At 37.3% G+C, this 15,313-nt stretch overlaps 1 protein-coding gene across 6 annotated transcripts in view; it reads right to left on the reverse strand.

The window, feature by feature from the left end:
* Positions 1-14,448, reverse strand: part of ZEB1 (zinc finger E-box binding homeobox 1) — a 276,709-nt gene extending 262,261 nt beyond the window's left edge. For 2 of the 6 annotated variants that reach the window (XM_014547958.1, XM_005876533.2), the window contains exon 1: positions 14,069-14,448. In XM_014547958.1, the coding sequence (XP_014403444.1) occupies positions 14,069-14,075 (7 nt within the window). In that variant the 5' untranslated portion in view covers positions 14,076-14,448. Of the gene's footprint in view, positions 1-6,570; positions 6,586-13,748; positions 13,992-14,068 lie in introns of those variants that run through there. The other 4 variants (XM_005876532.2, XM_005876531.2, XM_014547960.1 and 1 more) reach the window with 3 other exon arrangements.
* Between the last annotated feature and the right edge of the window lie 865 nt (positions 14,449-15,313).

Genomic DNA, 15,313 nt, shown 5'->3' on the forward strand with positions numbered 1-15,313 from the left:
CAGAGGCGCAGGGCAATCAGGGGATTGGGGAGCTCCCCCCTATCAGGCACAGAGGAGGGCTGATCAGGGGGTTGGGGTGCCTTCCCCTGTCACGAACAGAGTAGGGCGGATAGGGAGGTTGTGGCCCCGCCCCCTGTCACTCACAGAGCCACAGGGCGATCAGGGGGTTTGGGCGCTGCCCCCTGTCACGCTGATCCCGGTGCTGGGAGCCTTGCTGCTCCGCTGATCCCGGTGCTGGGAGGCATATTACCCTTTTACTATATAGGATAGAGGCCTGGTGCATGGGTAGGGGCTGGCTGGTTTGCCCTGAAGGGTGTCCTGGATCAGGGTGGGGGTCCCCACTGGGGTGCCTGGCCAGTCTGGGTGAGGGGCTGAGGGCTGTTTTCCGGCTGTTGAGTGACTAAAGCTTCCAACCGCTCCTTGTTTTCTTCTCTTTTTTTTTTTTTTTTTCTGGGCCAGCTTTAGCTCTGAGGCCTCGCTGCTGAAAACATAGATACAATGTTGCGGTCCGAGCCCGGCTGAATGGAAGCCCTTTTCTGGGGTTTTGTTTAGCTTCTTATTTGCAACATAGTATATAGTTGCTTAGAGTTGCAACTGAGAGGCCGGCAAGTGAGGCGGTGAACGTTGGAGTCTGCAGCAAGCAAGCCTCCCTGCTCGCTTCAGTGCCTGGCTGCTGGCTGCCATCTTGGCTGACAGTTAATTTGCATATACTCACTGATTAGCCAATGAAAAGGGTAGCGGTCGTACGCCAATTACCATGTTTCTCTTTTATTAGTGTAGATAAGCAAAAACTCAGAAAAAACTGGGCAAATCAGCTTTTACTTTTACAGCTTTTCTCACTTTTAGTAAAGCAAGCAGATATATTCTTGTATTTTTAATCATTTAACATTTAATACATAGTTATCCTATATAATAAAAGCGTAGAATGCAAATTGTCCCCTCGAATGGAGTTCTTCCCATAGTTCGATCAGGGGGCAGGCCGGCCAGGGGAAGGGAGGGAGGCCCTGGCACTGGCAGGTGGCTGTGGGAAGGGAAGGAGGCCCCGACCAGTAGCCAGCAGCCACTAGGGACCCTACCAGTGCATGAATTTCATGCACTAGGCCTCTAGTATAAATATAATTATGTCACTCCCTGATCTAAGACTTTTGGCAATTCCCAACTACTTCCAAATAAAATCCTATCATGGCAACATGAAGCATTTTTTCTTAGCTTGCTTCCTATCTAATTCTTCAGCCTCATCTCTAGCCATTCCTCCACTCACTCCTAGAGTTCAAACAAACATGACTTGTATGTCTCACAATGTATATGTGTGTGACTCTCATGTTTGCGCACATTCTATTCTACTGTCTGGAAAGTTCTTTTCCAAATTTTACTAAGATAAGCCACACACATCCTTTAAAACTTGTCCATCCCCTTTATGTATATGGTATAGAATATCACATCAGTTACCAAACTACATTCTAAACGTTTATTTTCCTATTTTTCTTTTCTGCTACACTGTAAACTCTCTAGGGCAAGATACTACATCTTTTATGTTCAGAGTCTCATTGCCTGGCACACAGTAATCTATCATATTCATGCTACAGTTGAACAAGTGCAGGCCCAAATAAATTGAATTATTTTCCCAATTTCATAGGCCAATTAATGGCAGATTTAATATTAGAATCTAAGACTTTTATCTCCAAGTTCAATGCTCTTTCTATAAATGCACCTAAAGATAACAGACCAGAAGGAATTATGCATTAATATCTAGAATATTCAAGCCAGACATGGAACTAAATGCAGTATAAAAAAGTGAGAGCTTTAAAAACAAAAATTGGACACAGTTAGTTATAATGGATTTTCAAGGAATGGGAATAGGTGATAAAAATAAAGAGAAAAGTCAGATAGAAAAATACTATTTTAAAAATAAGAATTGCATGGGAATTAGTATCCTATCTAATAATAGACAAACAGGGTAATTGACCGTACCTTTGATACGCCGCCCATTGGCTAATCAGCATGATATGCAAATTAACCGCCAACAAAGATGGCGGTTAATTTGCATACATAGGCTCCAAGAGGTGGAGCGAAGCCTGACGACTGGGGCCGGTGGAGCAGGGAAGCCTGACGTTTCCGGGGCCGGCACCAGCCAGAACTCGGCCAGAGCAAAGGCCTGGGCCCCAGGTGCCGGAGGCAAACCGGTGCCAGCAGCCAGGGGAAAGGAAGGCCTATTGCACAAATCTCTTCATTCAACAGGCCAATAGTATATGTGTGTGTGTGTGTGTGTGTGTGTGTGTGTGTGTGTGTATACACACACATATATATATCATGAAAAAATAAATATAATAAATAAATGTATCTGTAATAAACTTTAACATTTTTTCTTTGGTCATAACAAAATGAGGAGTAAAGTACATAGCTAAAAATCAACAAGATCAAGCATTTGTGCCAAGGTAATTGGCAGAATAATGCCAAGGTCGGAGTAGGTTTATTTGGTGTATAATTTACCTTTTATGGGGAAAAAAGTTAAAGGAAATAACCTTTTAATTTAAATTAAAAATCACCCACCTAAGAAGAATAAACTGGGAAAAAAACTCAATTTACAAATAAAAATAATATATAACCAACTGAGCTGTATATGCTTTTTAATATTTATGAAATACAAGAAAAAGAAGCCTCACCACATCTTACCAAGTCTTTCATGCTATCTTTAGGGCAAAGGGTATCAGCTCAGTAAATTTTTAAATCATTCATTCAACAAGCACTAAATGCCAACAATGTGCCAAGGGCACTGAGAAGCAATAAAGGGCAGTGGCTAAGAGAACAGACAAGCCAGACTAAATAGATTCAAATCCCTGTTCTACTGCTTATTAGCTGTCTGACCTTGTGCACATTATTTAATCTCTCTTTGCCTGTTTCCTCATGTGTAAAATGGGCCTAAAAATAATAATAGGATTATTATGAGACTCAAATGAGCCAACTAACGTAAAGCACTGAGAGCAGTACACTAATGTAAGTATAGTAGGTGCTAGATGTGCCATGCTATTACTACAATGACTACCACCAAGTGGCAAGGCAGAATGAGTAAGACAGTCTCCATTCTAAATGAAACCACAGTGGGGTAGAGAAAATAACATATGAACAAATCATAATATAATAGAATAAGTACAGTAATATATATATATAGATATAGATATAGATATAGATATAGATATCCAAATTGTCCCTCGGGAGTTCAACCACTCGATATGATATGTGCTGACTGCCAGGGGGTGGTGCGGAATGAAGGAAGGCCCCGGCGGGCAGCTGGCAGCCTGGGAGAAGAGGCCCCGGCCGGCAGCCAGAAGGCCCTGATCGGCCCTGATCGCTGGCCAGACCTAGGGACCCTACCATGCATGAATTTCGTGCACCAGCCTCTACTACAAGTATAAAAGACAGATTCACAGGTATAACAGAAGACAGCTAACTTTCTAGGGCAAATGGAAAAGAGATTAGAGAAAGCATTTTGGAGGAAGATATACCTAAGATGAATTCCTGTTTACCTTTCAAAACATGCTGGAAACGTGGTGAAAAAGAAAGCATATTTCAGTAATAGGGGACAAAAATTATTCAAAGGCCTGGAGGCAAAAGCTTATAAATGCAGGCACCTTTCAAAACATGCTGGAAACGTGGTGTAAAAGAAAGCATATTTCAGTAATAGGGGACAAAAATATATTCAAAGGCCTGGAGGCAAAAGCTTATAAATGCAGGAATCTATGGGTAAATAGGTAAGAGGTGGAAGGTGGTCAGCAAATAGATGGAAGTAGCAGCAGGAATGGGATCATAAATCAGGGCATGTTTGTCATGCTAAGGATCTAAGTGTTGTCCAGTAAGTTCATAAAGAACCAAGAAAGGATTTAATTGGGAGAATATTTAAATCAGACTTTTTTTTTTACAAAGATAATTTTGGCAGCAGCCTACATGACAGAGAAAAGTGGGGAGAAATAATAGTCTAGTATACGAATTTGGGTGAAAAAGGAGGATCCTAAAGCAACAAAAATAAAAATGGAGAGGGAAAGACTTAGTTGAGAGATATTCAGAAGGCAGAAATGACAGATTTAATGATGAGAGGGAAAGTTAACCTTAGATTTTAACTTAGGAGCATAAATCATTGGTGGTGGCACTAACAAGATAGTGAATGCAAAAGGAAAGCAAGACCAAGTGGGAGATCAAAGAAATTAGTTCAACTTAGGACATATGAAGTTTGAGAATCCTGCAAGACAGACATATAGGTAGAGAAGGTGCACAGACAACTGTATTTGGAGCTCAGTCTAGATCTGAACTCCAAATAAAAATCAAGATCTTGAAAACATTAGCATACAGGTGACAGCTAAAACTAAGAGTTGAATTGGGTCAGACTTAGGGCATATCCTGTGAGAAGAGAAGCAGCCCTAGGTAATACCAAAGAAAAAGCTCTAAGAGAGAAGAATGGGAGCAGATGAGAAAACAAGAAAAGAGTAATAATATGGAAGCAAAACTTTTCAGCAGAATCAACAATATCAAATACAGGGAAGTCAAATAAGATAAGATTGAGAAATAAGAAAGGTTCATGAGATTTGGAGATAACTGGAGACCTTTGCACTGCAGTTTCAGGTGAACAGCAGAGTGGGACCCTTATGCAAGAAACTTAGAAATGGTTAAAAAAATTTTCATTAATCAAAAGAATATAGTTATGTCCCTTAATAACTAAAAAATTGGGGAGATCTAAAGAAATTTTCCATGTAAAGATAAAAGCTATGGAATTTAAAAAAGAATTGGTACAGTGCTCACGTAATTAAAACCATGGAGGAAATAAGAGACTATGAAGATAACATTTACATTCTACTTAACTATGGCCACTCCTTTTGGGCATCTTTCGCTGAAACTTTAGTTTACTGAAGTATGTCTACATGAATTAAAAATGCGTCAAGAACATAAATAAAATCATACGTTAGACTTCATCAAAATTTGTAACTTTTTCACTTCAAAGATACTATTAAGAAAATTAGATGAGCCACAGAAAGGGAGAAAATATTTTAAATACCTATATCCAAAAAATAACTTGGATCTAGAATATATTAAAAAAACTCATAATTCAATAATAAAAAGATAAGCAACCCAATTAAAATGAGACACATGATTGCAACAGTCATTTTACAAAAGAAACTATATAAATGGCCTATAAGTACATCAAAGATAGTCAAACATCATTAGAACCAAAAAATCTAAGTTAAAAACAAAAGGATGTAACCACATACCTTCTGGAATAGCTAAAATTAAAAATATGGACAAATGTTTGCAAGGATTGGAGCAAGTAGAGCTTTCAAGCATTGCTGGTAGAAATATGAAGTACTTTAGAAACCAGTTTGTACTGGTTTCCCAGAGTGCCTTGTAAGTACTTTAGAAACCAGTTTGGCAGTTTCTTACACAGTTAAGCATACATTTATTATGACTCAACAGTCTTATTCTTGGGTATTTATCCAAAAGAAAGAAAGTATATTTCAAAACAAAAAATTTATATGTGACTGCTCATAAAAGCTGTATTCTATAGCAAAGAACCACAAACCCAAACAGTAAGTCCATTGTAAGTGAATGGATAACAAATTATGATATATTCATGCAATGGAATACTACTCAGTGATACAAAAGCAATGTGCTACTAATATATGCAATAACATGGATGAATCTCAAAAACATTATGCTGTGCAAAAAGAAAGCAGACAAAAGAGTACCTACTTTATGATTACATTTATATAAAACCCTAAAAACAGTAAACCCAATCTTTAGTAGTAAAAAAACAGATCAGTAGTTGCTTGGGCCAGAGGTGGAGAGGACTGATTGAGGGAATTTGGGGGGATGATGAAAATGTTCTGTATCTTGAATGTGGTGGTACTTACACAGTGTATGTTAAAACTTATCAAAATATACATGCATAATGGTGTATATAAATTTTACCTCAAGGAAGTTTAATACAACACACACACACACCAAACAGGGTACAACTTTAACTTCTGCCTTAGGATTGCCCTGATCTATACCACAAGGACATAGTAAGACAACCATGGTCTTAAATATATTCCAAACCAAATGAGTGTATGAGAAGCCATGGACTCCACACTTCTTAGGCCAATGGTTCTCAACCTTCTGGCCCTTTAAATACAGTTCCTCATGTTGTGACCCAACCATAAAATTATTTTCCTTGCTACTTCATAACTGTAATTTCGTTACTGTTATGAATCCTAATGTAAATATCTGATATGCAGGATGGTCTTAGGCGACCCCTGTGAAAGGGTCATTCGACCACCAAAGGGGTTGCGACCCACAGGTTGAGAACCGCTGTCTTAGGCTATTCAAATATAGAATACTAGAGGCCCAATGCACCAAATTTGTGATAGAGTGGGCCTTCCTTCCCCCGGCTGCCGGCACCAGCTTCCCTCTGGTACCCGGGACCTGGGCTTCCCTCACAGAGGGAGGCCCCACCCAACCACCACAGCCCGCCAGTCTGGGCCTCCCTCTGTGGGGCAATCATGGGGCGATGGCCGGGCCCCCAACCAATAGCATCACACCCACCTTGGCTGGCCTGGCACCAGTGGGTGTTATAGCGTAGTCATCCAGAAGGTCATCCGGAAGGTCGTCTGGAAGGTAGTTCAGTCTAATTAGCATATTACACTTTTATTATTATAGAGACCCAGTCCCTCGGCCTGGCCTGTGGGGATCAGGCTGAAACTGGATCCGTGCACTGGTGGGGTCCCTCGGCCTGGCTGTGCCCTCTTGCAACCCTGGACCCCTCAGGGGATGTTGGACTGCCAGTTTTGGCCCGATCCCTACAGGCCAGGCTGAGGGACCCCACTGGTGCACAAACGGTCGAATGGTCACTTAGGCTTTTATATATATATAGAAGATATAGATTATGTTTAACTTCCTTGGGCTTGAGTTCTTTGTTTTATGCAACAGAATAACACTAGGACATTATCCTTGAAGTTCTTGTCAATCTATTCGTGCACCAGTGGGGTCCCTCGGCCTGGCCTGAGGAGATAAGGCAGAAACCAGCAGTCTGACATCCCCCAAGGGGTCCCAGATTGTGAGAGGGCGCAGGCCAGGTCGAGGGACCCTAGTATTAGACATAAAAGAAATATAGTGAGGCTCTCAATATAATGTCCTTAAAAGGAGGTAAATGAGCTCTGGCTCAGCTGGTTGTGCATTGCCCTGTACACCTAAAGGTCTCTGGTTTGATCCCCAGTCAAGGCACGTACCCAGGTTGTGGGTTTGATCCATGGTCGGGTGTGTATGGGAGGCAACCGATCGATGTTTCTGTTTCTCTCTCTATCTCCCTTCCTATAACTCTAAAATCAATATAAATATTTTTTGAAAAAGGAGACATATATCATAAATAGCATTAAGATGTATATTACTATTCTATTACTGATTTAACAAACAGCTTTGTCCTTTGGACTAGAACAACTAAGCAGTTTAAAATCAAAGCTATAGGAACAATGAATAAATTTTACAACGTCCTTTTAGATGACAGAATAAATATTAAGCAAGAGGGTAAGAAATTCAGTGTCAACTGATACAAACTATTTAAAACAACTTAATCTAATGATGTAAGTAAAATTTAAACATTTATCAAATGCTTAAAACATGAACTAGGCAGAGTGCTTCACATGTCTCATTTAATCTTCCCAACTCTGAGATTATCATCCCTATTTTACATATGGGGAAATCCAAGCATTAGGAGACTAAGTAACTTGGTAAAAGTGACTCAGCTAGTAAATTACAAGACCAATCCAAACTCTTAACCACCATGTTTTCTCCTCTTGAGAAAGAATTGCTTAATTCAAAAGGTGAACCCATGATGTATTAAAGACCTAAATATAAGAGGTAAAACTACAAAACTATCAGAATAATGTATTTACAATTTATGGATTAGTAAAGTCTTCTTGCTAAACAAAAGTCAAAATTTGTTAATTTAAATACATCACAATTAAGGATTCTTGTACCATAGTCAAATCAACAGATGAATGACACTGGGAAAATATTTGCCATGTCTAAAACATGGGATTATTCTCTCAAATCCACAAGGCACTCTGGGAAATCAACATGAAGTGGAGAACCAACTAAAAAGAAGTACAAAGGATATGACTAGTCCAAACATGGAAAGAGAGACCCAAATGGCTAGCAAAGATATGAAGAAATGATCAACCTCCCTGGCAAACAGAGAAACATATATGAAGGCAACCATGAGATACCATTTAACAACCGTCAAATTAGCCAAATGTAGGATGTTGTACAATACCCCAAACTGGCAAAACTGTAAGAAAATACATTGTTGGTAAAAGTAAAAATTTGTGTAGCCATTTTTAGAAATAATCTGGCAAAATTTAGTGATATTCAATATGAGACTAACCTATAACTCAGCAATAACATGCCTGGATATATGTCCCCAGAGGAATTTTTCCACAGCTATTAGCAACATGTAGGAATTATTACAGAATTATTTGTACCCAAGAGTTGGAGACAACCTAGGCATCCATCATTAGGGGAACTGGTAAGTAATTTGTGATAGATGCGAACCATGAAATACTGTATAGTTAGAAGCAATGTATTCCCATGTACACACAGCAACATGAACAGACCTCAAACATGCTGAATGAAGAAAGTAAAATACAGAGCAAAACAGCAGTTATGTAGATGCAAAACACACATAATTTTATAAAGATAGAAACAAGTACATATACAAAAACACATTAGATTGTGTACAAGTGAGGGTTTGGAAGGATAGAAGTTGAGATTGGAAATGAAGAGAAAGAATTAAAATCCAAATAATGAGAATATGCTTCTAAGTAATAGTAAACTATCGTCCTCAAAAATGTTTTAAGTGGTATAGTCACATCAACTATTACATTTACAGATTTATGCAAATGATTACAAAACCCTTTTTCTGAGATGATTGAGCATTCTGCAGAATACATTTTGGTTTTAACTATGATAAATTTGAAAATTCATGGCATCTAGTCTTGGTAGTCACTATCATAGGTAAGTATGCTCCAAGTGGTCTAATATTGAGCTATGAATCTGAAAAGCTGTAACTAGTCCAAGCTACTAGTAATCAAAACTTGGCAAAGTCCTTTTACCTCTTTGAATGTGTTTGCTTATCTGCAAAAATGGATTTGTATGATTATCCCAAACCTCTCCACCTCCAAGATTATTTCATTTATTTTCTGTTTCATATTTATCCATATTAAATTATATCCTTTATCCTTCAACTATCCCCATCCCCCCCATATCCACTCCCAAAAGTAAAAACAAAAAGCATATTAAGATATTTAGAAAAGTTATGTAGCAATAGGATCAAAGAGCAACTTACTTTTTTAGGATAGAAAGGTGAAAACATTAAAGAGATACAGTAATTTTCACAACCTTTTCAAGTATCTAAGGCAGAGTCAGGTGGTTAACTTGAGCCCAGATTCAGACATTTACTTCGTAAAAGATTTTACATGTCACTATTACCCCTTCTCAAAACATATGTTAAAGTGTCTTACCTAGTTTCTACTTGAAGGCAGTACATTTCAGCTTATCTCTATCAGTTTTCAGAAAAAAATAATCTCTAAAGGTCTCTTCTGTATTAAAAGATGTAATATTCCAAAAGAATGGCGATTTTTTTAAATTAACAAATTAATCACACTTGGTATTTAACAAAAAACAACAACGTTCAATTAGAATTGTGGGTTAAATGAATATAAAGACCTTAAGAAAAGGGGAAATTAGAATACAGTATATTGTAGGTTAGTGCACACGAATAATAATGAAATACCTAAGAATAGTGGTGTCATAATTTTTAAAAAGAAAATTCAAATCAGAGCACTTAAAATAGCTAAAAAACTGAAATTAGAATATTTAAAATACCTAAAAGTTTGAAATTAGAATATTTTAAAAGAGAAAATAGAGGATTTTCTTAGAATAAAACAATAAACATAAAAAACTGACATCATTCCCATGTTTATCTTCCATTCACATTTAATTTTAAATATGACTGAGGGAAGGTATGGGGGGAGTGAGAATTGAAAGGCCATAAAACATCTGTTACTAATAATTCTAGCACAGATGTATTTCTTACTGCAAGAGAGATGATAAAGGTTTTCCCAGATTGCCATACTATAAGATCATCTTCCAAAAGCCATAGTTTATACCTGAAACTCCACATGTTAAGTTTCAGTAAATATATAAAGTTGATTACAAGGATAAATGTGTATATGGACATATAAATGTTATCCCTATGAATGCAGAGAACATGTATTAAATAATAGGAAGATGACTGAAGAAATAAGTGAGAGAAAAATAACTTCTTAAAGGGTGAAAAATCAAGAATCTGATAACGTTTCATAGCTAGAATACAAGTATATAGACTTAAACTTGGCTCTTTTTGCTCTTCCCTTTTGGAATTTTTCAATTAATCTACACCTAAATGATATACTAAAAAATGTTACTTTTTTCTCTGCAGATATTACTTATCAGATAGTGTTTTGTTATTTAAGTAGTATTGTATATTGCCATATTTTAAAGCAACCCAGTTTCTTAAGCTAACAAAAGCATAACCCACCTCCATCAAGGTTAAAATGTAGACATGCTCTCACCATACCAAAAACTTTTAGAGCATTCATGTCCTAAAAATATTCCCTTTTAGAAATACAATTCTCAAAATACTGTCCTATCCAAAGGAAAGGTATTTTCCTATAGCAGCACCTATATAATAGATCACCTTTACTTTTAACTTGGGTTACTACAAAACTTTTTACTATACGTATATCCATTAATTTTCTTTTAGCAGTTTCATAATTATTTTAGCAGGTAGTATATATAACATGTAGCCTAATATTTTTAAAAGAAATTTTATTATATTTCCTAATCAGGAAACTTCTCTATTTTAAAATTTTAAAAATTTTTCTTTCAACACTAAATTTTTATTTTAGTTTATGTCTCTATTAAAAATGAACATATATTTCCCCATAAATTAGTGATCAAGCCACAAAGAGTAAGAAACCTTTTCAGCCTGACTGGTGTGGCTCAGTAGTTGAGTATCAACCTATGAACCAAGAAGTCAGAGTTAAATTCCAGGTCAGGGCACATGCCAGGGTTGTGGGCTCACCCCCCAGTAAGGGGTGTGCAGGAGGCAGCCAATCAATGATTCTCTCTCAGCATTGATGTTTCTATCTTTCTCCTTCTCACTTCCTTTCTGAAATCAATTTTAAAAAATGTTTAAGGAAACTTTTCAATCCTAAGTACTATTTCTACAATTTCATCAAGTCCTCTAATCTCTTGTTGCACTTCTGCACACTAATGCATATCTTTTTCCAACATCTGTATGATTTTTTTCTTTACTGCAATTCAATACAGATAGTTAAAAGTAGCTAACAATATAATTCCACATGATAGTGCATCTGTGTTTATATCTGGCTCTAATCACATACTTAGAAGTGATTTATACAGGAGAAAGCAAAAATGGGTAGAATAACACAACTATGAGAAATAATTATGCTAATGTTTTAAAAATATTCCCAAATTGATATAATTTTTTCACCACATGCTTCAAAGTGACTAAAATTGCAAACACAGGTATGGCATTTTCAAAAATACTGGATACTAGAGAAACAAAATAAAGTACTAATCAAATATTTCATATGCTTTTATAAATGGTCATATTAATAAATAATTGAACCTTTCACTTTGTAAGGTACTTTTAGTTTTGCTCCATGCTACAACTATGTATATGTCATGTCTTTGTGGTCAAGTTCCCCAGTTCATTAAAAAAAGTGAATCACACCTAGTCACTCTGAGCTCTAGGAATTAGGAGACCACCAAAATCAAGAAATATGTGAGGAAATGTAAAACTATATTTAAGAACACAAACCAAAAAGATATAACTAAATTCATGAAGTCTTGTGCAATTATTTATATGTGAAAGTTATATTAATATACATTGTTTTAAAGAATCCTTTTAATACAAGCATACAATAATTAACAAACATTAGACTTTATCCATTGCATTTAAATCCTCTTAAAAAACTTATATTCCTTAATTTACAATTGGTAAATTTAAAATTATGTATACACTATCTGATTTTGATTAATAAAAGGGAAGGAAAAGATATAATCTAAATATCACTAACATCTGAGTGACTGCTGCTTAAGACCTTCATTAGTAGTTGTCTGCCAACCCATGCATACTTTAAGTATATCTAAGTTATGGGAAAATAATTATACAGTATTATCAATCAATTAATTGCATTTTTCTTACCATACCTACCATTAATATCTTTTAATGCCTAAAAATCTTTTTTCAGGGCTCTTACTATGAATAAAAATGGTTAAAAATATAGTAAATATGCAAAATAAATATGGGCCAATCATTGCACGGTCTTCTCCAAACATAATAACATAAAACACTTTTTAAAAGCAGTAATATGACTGGTCTAGAGTGAGACTAAATTAATAGCAATCTCAATTTCAGAATTTAAAAAGCTCAAATTTAAAAAATTTTCAATTTAAAACATTACTACCTCTTTCTAGTCTCAGTAGATTAGAAAAATGCTTATGCCTAATTTACCCACGGCTGGTTGAAATAACAGACTTAGAATTATATGAAAAATCCCTATCAACATAGAGGTCTTATTCAACAGGAGATAAACAGACTTATGGTACTACTACACCAATAAACATTTTTGTTAGCATCCTCTACTGGTGGTTTCCAAAGACAGCAAGTGGTGCAAATGACAGAAAGATATGTACCTGCTATTCCATCTAAGGTGAATTAATCAGCATGTGGTTGTTAGTAGCCAGAATACATTTCTCCAAAATAAATACATATATAAGAAAATCACACAGAAAATAGAAGTAAAAACTGAGAAGACGGGTTTTTAAATTACAACACACAAAACATTACATTATAAATGATAAAAATAGATTTAAGTAATTCTAATCCTGCTCCTTTAACATCATTACCATAAAGTTACTACATAAGGTTTGATGCTTTGGCCACACCTTGCTTAATTGGTTTACCCCTGTCAGATTATATTACTTGATTCCCCTATTAATATTCTACTCTGAAGATATTCTAGAAAGGAAATTAAAATATTTTACTTGAAGCTCATCATCAGTTAAATATGCATACCTTATTTTAAAATAAACAAAATTTATATATAAATAACAGTATAAAGTATCTCTATGACTACCTGCCACTAGATACAGCATTTATTTCTTCATTTAAAAAGAGTTCACATCTTTCCAAGCAATCCTCTCCAATAAACAATTGCAACTTAAATATGATTGCGTTGTTAAGAAATAACCAGCACCTACCAGGAGGTTTCAACATACAATAGCATATAACTTCATTTTCAATTTGAAAATTTTAAGACTTAATCAAATAGCATGGTGACAATCATCAGCAATGGATGAGATGTATTTAAGAACAAAAAGAAATACAAGGACAGAACCAAAAGTGATGAAAATGGAAGATACCTATAGTAGTGCAGTGCTATCTTAAACACCTTTTGTTTTCTCAGAATAATGCATACTGCAGACAAGACATTTTGTGCTAAACAGCCCCAAAATCTGTTTTTCTAATATTAAACACAAAGGAAAAACACTGACAGCAAGCGTGGTAATAAATCCGTCCCTTGAGAATGAAAGTAGCAGACAGGAGGGGGCTGACATACATGCAGGAGAAAACTAAACACCATCTTTTTTTCTACCTGCACAAGTTGCCATTTGCTGCAGCGACGGAGAACCTCCTTTTTCCTGTTGATTTCAAGTACCTTTCAAAATAGCTTTCCCCCCTTAAGTCATCTGTTGATATGCCTTATGGGTCATCATATTCATATCACAGACTCCTTGGGAGAAAAATCCATTCTTTCCTGTTCAGGTAAACATGTTTACAGCAGCTGCACAGACGCTGGGTGGTTCAGTCTCACATGTCATACACATGTCGTCAGCAACAAGAAAAACCCCTTTCTATGGCGATGAACATTTTACATAAGATAAAAAGCGAACAGCCCTTTCCGAACCAACTTACCTTTCATAAAGCCACAGCAGCAACAGCTCAATATAGAACACACTATTTGACGCTAAAACAGGAAATTAAAATTGCAATAGCCTATGTTCCGCTCTTTGCTGTAACAAGTCATCTCTCCAAAACGAAGATACAAAATATTAGTTATCAAGCATAGCTGATAGACGCTTTTAAAAAATGTTTATTTGAATAACTAAAATTATTTGAAAGCGGTGGTTTTAATATAGGCTCAAATATATTAAAAATATGTTTACGATTGGAAGGAAACGTCTTGGAACGGCTAAAAATCTTCGTATCTGCTCCTAGACAGGAAATCCCACACAAAATCTAAAATTGCCTGGAAAGGTTACAAAACCTCGCGTTTCGCATCCGAGAGGGGAGGGAGAAAGGGAGCCCAGGCGCGGGGGTGGGGCAGGAGAGGGGAGCGCGAGAGTGTTTCCTTATACACGTATTTCCTCGTTTTTTGGAAGATACTGTGATCCCAATATAGGCGCATGTATTTCCCTATTCTTAAAAACTAATTTTAAAAATAACGCAGGAACCCAGAAGAGCCCCTCGGCCCTAAATGTACGTGTAATTCCTTATATAGCCTGGGCCGCAGCCGGCAGCAGGGCCGTAGCCGCCCATTATTATACAAACAGGTACCCGGCCAGCGGGCGGGGGCCTCTCCACGCGCTCACGCCGCCCCCGGGCGGACAAGTATCGCCCCTCTCGCCACAGGAACTGTCCAGACAATAACAATCAGCAGACATTTCGCTGCTGAACAAGAGGGAGAGAAAGCACAGAATCGCCCCCGAGATAAGCAGAAATACAATCAACTTACAACGTCTCTCCAAACTGGAAAAAGCAACTGTGCAACAACCACATGTTCGGGTCTTGCTCTCTGTCTCTCTGATTTATTTATTTATTTATTTATTTTAAACTCTCTCGCCAGACCCAGGGTTGTGTATTTCCCCAGCACAAATCAATAAACACTGCAGTTGCAGCGCGAGCAGACGACCCGCGCGTCCGTCGGTCCGCCCGCCCCCTCCCCCATCCCCTTCCACCCGAGACCGTGAGCGCCATCCAAGCTCCATTATCTGGCTTCAGCACTCGGAGCGTCTGGCCCAGGTAACAACTTCCCCAAAAACCGAAAGAGAACAAGAGGCGTTCGCAGAGGGCCCCATCCCACCGCGGAGAGTCTTCCCCGGGAAGCTCTGCCTGTGGTGCTTCCCAGTCTCTAACCAGGTAACTCGACAAACACACCGC

This window comes from Myotis brandtii, unplaced genomic scaffold (assembly GCF_000412655.1).
Source record: "Myotis brandtii unplaced genomic scaffold, ASM41265v1 scaffold49, whole genome shotgun sequence".
NCBI lineage: Eukaryota > Metazoa > Chordata > Mammalia > Chiroptera > Vespertilionidae > Myotis > Myotis brandtii.